General features: G+C 30.0%; 1 protein-coding gene and 1 long non-coding RNA gene across 2 annotated transcripts; one reads left to right on the top strand and one right to left on the bottom strand.

Annotated features, from left to right (window-relative positions):
• Nucleotides 1-749: 749 nt before the first annotated feature.
• LOC125577243 lies at nucleotides 750-1,423 on the bottom strand. Its single transcript, XR_007315602.1, has 2 exons — nucleotides 1,064-1,423; nucleotides 750-975 (listed from the first exon to the last, which is right to left on the bottom strand). It is a non-coding gene; the product is annotated as an uncharacterized LOC125577243 (long non-coding RNA).
• LOC106351252 lies at nucleotides 967-2,238 on the top strand. Its single transcript, XM_013791067.3, has 2 exons — nucleotides 967-1,733; nucleotides 1,820-2,238. The coding sequence occupies exons 1-2, from the start codon at nucleotides 987-989 to the stop codon at nucleotides 2,099-2,101; spliced, it is 1,029 nt and encodes a 342-aa protein (XP_013646521.1). The 5' UTR covers nucleotides 967-986; the 3' UTR covers nucleotides 2,102-2,238.
• Nucleotides 2,239-6,317: the final 4,079 nt, after the last annotated feature.

Here is a 6,317-nt window from a genome sequence, read left to right as displayed (position 1 = left end):
ATCAGTGTATCTTTAAATTACGTACGTACGTGGGCTAATGAACTTCTCATGAAATACAATATTGAAAATGATATATCTGCTTTCACGACTTTTTAACATCCACGTGATTATATACAAACACAAAACAATCGATGTCACTATTCATTTATGAAATTCATATTATATAATATCATACTCTATCGTTCTTATCAGTAATTGAACCACTTGTCATGCAGACATGCACATTGCGGCTTTGTGACGGAGATCCATAACTCGTGATTATTGTTTCTTTTTTTTCTGCTGATTATTATTTTAGTCAAAATCTTTGTATCTATTCTCCAAGATCCATGTTTTAAAAATTAGTTTGTATTATTAGCTTCTATAATTGTACTATATTAATTCCTACTGATGTATACAATTAGAGGATGGACAAAAAACAAATGTATGTAAAAAGAGAAATCACATGGCTTGTGGGAGGGTCCTGGCAGTGATTAATTATTATGCCATCCCTTAAGCAATCATAGCTTTGTGGAACCTTTTTTTTTTCTTAGTTGTTGCCAAAACTAATTGTTTTATTATCTACTTAGATACATTTGCTTATGGATTTCAATAGACTACATTTGATGATTTGTCTCTAGTGCTCTAGACTTGTAAATATTCTATCCTGGAATAAGTTCTAGTTTATTTTACCTGGAAAATCTTATAATATTCCATGCAAAAACCAAAATATTCACTCCACAAAGATAATAATATAAAATTTGCTAAAATAATTGAGGAAAGGCTGCCCATGTGGGCACTTCTAAGTAATCTCCAGAATCGATGCTTGAAATACATTGGATATTTACTAAACAACACATATATGAACAAAACAAACACCCACAAAAGAAGATCAGAAGACCATATCTTTGTTATAAACACACAAGTTCTCTCTTTTTAGCATCTCTTGTCTCCATCTTCTCAACTTTCTAGTCTTTCTTTTCTTTTGTTATCTCTTGTCTGAAAAGGAAATGAATCTCTCAAGTTCAAGTGAATCACTTATTGATGATCTTCTAGATGATTACTGGTTCTTTGAGAACTTATTTACCAGAAGGTCGAGAGTCTTAAGGTATTGTCACTCAGATCCTTACCCATCTTCTTCTTCTTCTTTGACATCTCCTGAAAAAGTGGGAGATTTAGATGAGAAGAAGTCTTTAGAAGCCTCCACAGGGAGATGTTTGATCAGGGCAGCTTCTATAGATGGAAGAAAAGGAGAGACAAAGCAGTTCTCTGAAAAGACTAGGGTTCAAGAACCGAGACCAGTTGGATCTTTCTTGCGGCAAAAGGAACCTGTGGTTCTTCCCAAATCTGCTGGATCTTGTTCTGCTCCAGGAAAGATTCAAGAAGCTTCCACCGACCGCTGTTTGGTCCGAGCACCCTCTTTGCCGCCTCGGATAGAAAAAAGAAATGTTGATTACGAGGCAAAGAAGATGATCAGTAAGCTGACGCGTCAGTTCTCTGAGAAGATTAGGGTTCTAGAACCGAAGACAACGGGTGAACGTTACTTGCATAAGAAGAAAAGGAATAGTGAAAGGAACATGACAGAAGGTGGTAGTAGTAGTAGTAGTAGCAGCAGCAGTGTCAAGATTAGTTTGCAAAGAACTCAAACGATGCCAAATAACATAAGAGAAGAAGATGAACTTGAAGATCACGAAACCGACTCAAGAATGGGATTCTTGATCCGTGAAGCACTCGCTAGCTCACAAAATGTTCCAAAGGTAAATAAATTACTTACTATTTATGTAAAAAGCAAATGGGTTTTTGAAAATCTAGAAACCAAAATAGAGTTTGATTCTTGATGTAGGTTTCAATCAATCCAAGGCAGAGACCACCAAGACAGCTGAGATCAGAAGAAACTGTTATGGTCAAACAAGGAAGCTCAAGTTCCAAAACGCTGCGTAAAACGGTAAGTAGCATAGAAACAACCAAAGAGATTCAAAGGCTGAAAGGTTATGATGACCAGCTGGTCGAGCCACATGGATTAGCTACACCGCCTAGGGTTCCAAAGGATTCGAGGAAAGAAATGAAGGATCAGATCAAGTTTTGGGCTCGGGCAGTTGCTAGTAATGTCAGACAAGAGTGCTGAAAATTCTTTTAACTACACTTATTAACTTTGTGTTTTGTATGACAATATTCTGTACATATGATTCTTATCTTGAACTCTTTTGTGATCTTTTTTCTTTCTGAACCTCCTGAAATAATGAGATTCCTCTGTTTATATGATGATGATGTTCTTTTCGTTGGGGGCAAGAAGAAAGTCATGATTATCATGAAGAAAAGGAGATGAGAGAAAAACAACAAGGAAGAACATTATAATAATCAAATTTATATTGAAAACCAAAAGAAAGAACATAATAATTTATGATTTGATTGCGATTTATGAAGAGTTTCCTAGAAGCATTCGAATCAAAATATTCATTCGATTTTAGTAAACATTACACGTAAAATACGTTGAATCATGTTGAGTTAAAATCTATATATAAATGTAATAACGTGGAACTAACTAGATTGAACCGGTTCTTGATTGCAGATATCTCTCGTAAGACCAAAACAATAATAACTTATGCATTCATTCAACTTCAGTTTCTTATTGTTAAATGATTATTTTAAAATATATATATATATAAATGATAATAACTGAAGATCATTTGATAGGATCACTAACGCATATCAGTTTGCACAAAATGATTCCATAACATTTTTTTTTTTGAAAAATGATTCCATAACATGTTACCGTTAATTACGGGTTATTGTTAGGATGAATAGTTGCTACCTTCCATTTTACTATCTTTGCGACCCAATCATCTTACAAAAAGAGAAACACATGTAACAAACAGACAAATCTCACCAGACTTTTAACACTTTTTCAGATGACAGAAAACAGTAGGTTAGATCAAATCACTACGTAGAATAATGAAGAAACTATGACTTTTTAAAAGCATCAAAAAAAAGAAAACCCTGAAAAGTAGAAAAATGAATTTACAAAAAAGTAGCCAATTGGTGTAAACAAACCAAAAACAAGTAGCCACTTTTTTTCAAAATTACACATCCTATTCTTACTTACCCTCATGTGAAGAGACCATCTCTACTACGTGTAGATCATAGATAATAAAAAATAACATTTTGAAAGGCACCACGAAAAAAAAAACTATATATGTTGTAAAGAAATCTAATATTTTATAATCTTAACTAAAACTTAAAAAAAAAACTTAATATGATAACAACCAAAATATCCTATATCAATAAAATTTACTAAAATAATATGATAGACACTATTATATATAAAATTTAGTAAAATAATAGGGCTATATTATTTAAACAAAGAAGTGTTTTACTTATAAATCCCATAAAATACAAAATAATATATGTTAAAGTATATATTTAAACACAACATGTAAATATATAAATGATCTTTAACATATTTCTTTTCTATAATATAAATAAATAAATTTTAAAAATGTATTATAGCAAAATGTATAAATTAATGAGAAAACATATTTTGAAGGAGGTTGTCTATTTGATTATTTCATATTGTTATTTTATTGTATCTAACTCAAAACTATATTAGTAGGTAATAGATATTAATACAAAGTAAAATGTATTACGAAAATCACTATATATTAATAATACTGAATAAGAAATATAAACAATAATATTATAGAGTTACACAATATATAATACTAAAAAGAAAATTTAATATTTAAAATAATTGTAATAATATCAAATATGTTTATAAAATAAAAAATATCCGCACGGATGTGCGGTTTAAAATCTAGTTAATGTTAAAATAGGTTTAATCACATCTAATCCGGTTAAGCCACATTGCTAAGAAAGTCTCTCATATTTACATCCAGAAGAAAGCAAACACTTTATCTCGTGTGACACTCTGTGGTGAGAAACAGATTTTCGTCAAGACTGATAGAAAAAGACCATAACATTTGAGGTCGATAGCTCTGATACGATTGATAATGAGATCCAAAATTCAGGACAAAGAAGGGATCCGACCGGTTCGGGAAAGGCTCATCTTTGGTCGGACTTTAGCAGAATAAAACATTCAGAAAGAGTCAACTTGCTGTTCAATGGTGTTTAGAACATTAAGCACTTGATTCTTTCTTTAGCACTATATTTTCTTCTTCTTTTATTTTGTTACGTCGAACCTCGTAAGCTCATATTTGGGCAATTACATAACTCAGGCGATCGATAAAAAGTTTCAAATATGCCAGTCTCTGTCGACTGGTCTTAAATTTTCATAAATTTTCAAGTTTATTTGGATTCCATAAATTCTTCTTATATTAAGTTTTTTATTCTAAGTTTTCACCATTATTCTTAAAATTTCCTGTCAACATTCTCGATTAAAATGCACCCACTTGATGTAAGTTCTGCTGGTTTATGTTTTTCTATGGGCTAGAAGACCCCTAAATACTAAACTATGACTCGTCTTGTATTATATTTATACAGTACTTTTAATTTATAACCATTCGAAAAAAAAAATTCTATCATAGGCATTAGGCACCATATGTGTAAATCCTCTCGGTCGTTTATCTACGTTATTAAAATTGAAATACCATTTTGACTTAACATTTGAATCACCTAATTATTTACAACTCATGCCACTATATTTAATTAAAAACTAGATTTTGATCCGCGCTTTTAAAGTGCGAGATTATTTTTCTGCCAAATTTATTAATCCGTCTGATTGTTCACTAATATTTTTTGGTTTTCGGTTTGGTTCCAATTTTTTTTATTTAGTTTTTAGTTTTTTTGTTTTCAGTTCGGTTGTGGTTTTTTTTTGTTTAAGCGATATATGAACCATTCAGTTATTTATGAATATGAGTTTGGTTTGGGTTTAGTTATTTTGGTTTTCATTTTTATCTAGATAATAATGTTAGGAACCCGATATTGTAAGTGTTTTAGATAAATATTAAGTGATGCAAAAATATAAATATTAAGAAACTAATGGAAATATGGAAGTATAAGCCCAAAATAGTTAGTGAAAAGAATTTTTTTGAGATATTTTTTGTTATCTCTGGTGTTTTATTAAAAACGTACTTAACAAATACAAAGAATGTCTTCTACAGTTTCGAATTTTTGACTATATTCCTTATAAGAAGTTTGTGCTCTCTCATCATGTCATATAACATTGTATAACCTTTAATTGTTGCTCGATTGGAGATTCTGAATATAATTCAGAGTTTGAAGAGTTGAGTTTCATTTTATAATGAAATTGCTACTACAAGATCAAATTTTCAAAGCTCCATTTTCTTGTTTTTCTAGTGTGTATCACAAAAAAAATAAAAGATGGATCTGTTTGGTTTTAGCTTAGAGTGTTGAAGAGTTGGGTTTCATTTTATCATGAAATTGCTACTACAAGATCAGATTTTCAAAGCTCCATTTTCTTGTTTTTCTAGTGTGTATCACAAAAAAAAATGAGATGGATCTGTTTGGTTTTAGCTTAGAGTGTTGTTGGTCTTTCAAATAGATATGAATACCAACAAGTTCAGTGTCACATAAAAATAATAATTGTAAGAATGTTACTGAATAAACAATTAATAGTTCAAAAAAATCATAGTCTCGCATTCTTTTGACCATCTTCAACATCTTATGAAGAATATCTTTCTTCTCAGCAGATTACATGTGAATAAGTTCCTCACAATTGTCTCTAGTAGCTACAAGGAAATAAAAACAATTACAACATATATTCATTTTCTCATGTAATATATATTGAACAAAGAATCAAAACAAGTAATTGTCGAAAGTGATGTTTATGTGATGTTTTAAGTATTGATTTTTTTAAAATTTTTGATATAATATTGTAATGCAACTGTTTTCTTAAATTTAGTCTAATGTTATCTTTTAATTTCACTATAGAATAGATAGAAAGAGAATGTTTGTTCTAGATGCAAAAGTCTGGAAGGCATGTGCGTAAACGAGAAAGACTGAATATGCATATATTAGAATAGACATTTATTCTAAAGTCAGTTTTATTCATTTTCAACTTTTGTTTGCCATTAGATGAAATGTTTTCAACCACTTCACTAAAAATATAAATGAAAAAATAATAAAATATTACTTCATTTTAAAGAATTAAAAATTTTACTCCAATTATTTTAAATTAAGTTCCTCTGTTTTTCAATCACACTCTAAAAATGTTGTATTCACTAAAATCATTAATAAATATTATTTGTTCTTAAATGATCTATGTTATTATGTTTCAAATATTACAAATAGTAAAATTTAATTATAAATATATTAAACTCCTCCTCCTCATGTTGATGAATATGTGAAGAAAAACAATGATGGCT

Source organism: Brassica napus, chromosome A8 (assembly GCF_020379485.1).
Source record: "Brassica napus cultivar Da-Ae chromosome A8, Da-Ae, whole genome shotgun sequence".
In the NCBI taxonomy this organism is placed as follows: domain Eukaryota; kingdom Viridiplantae; phylum Streptophyta; class Magnoliopsida; order Brassicales; family Brassicaceae; genus Brassica; species Brassica napus.
The sequence above is the reverse complement of the archived record's forward strand: the minus strand, read 5'-3'. Positions and strand labels throughout refer to the sequence as shown.

What these genes read in the sequence shown, in the direction of transcription:
- LOC106351252 (XM_013791067.3), top strand. Translation starts at nt 987, where the DNA reads ATGAATCTCTCAAGTTCAAGTGAATCACTTATTGATGATCTTCTAGAT. An exon ending in GCTCACAAAATGTTCCAAAG is followed by an intron (nt 1,734 to 1,819) that starts GTAAATAAATTA and finishes TTCTTGATGTAG; the next exon opens with GTTTCAATCAATCCAAGGCA.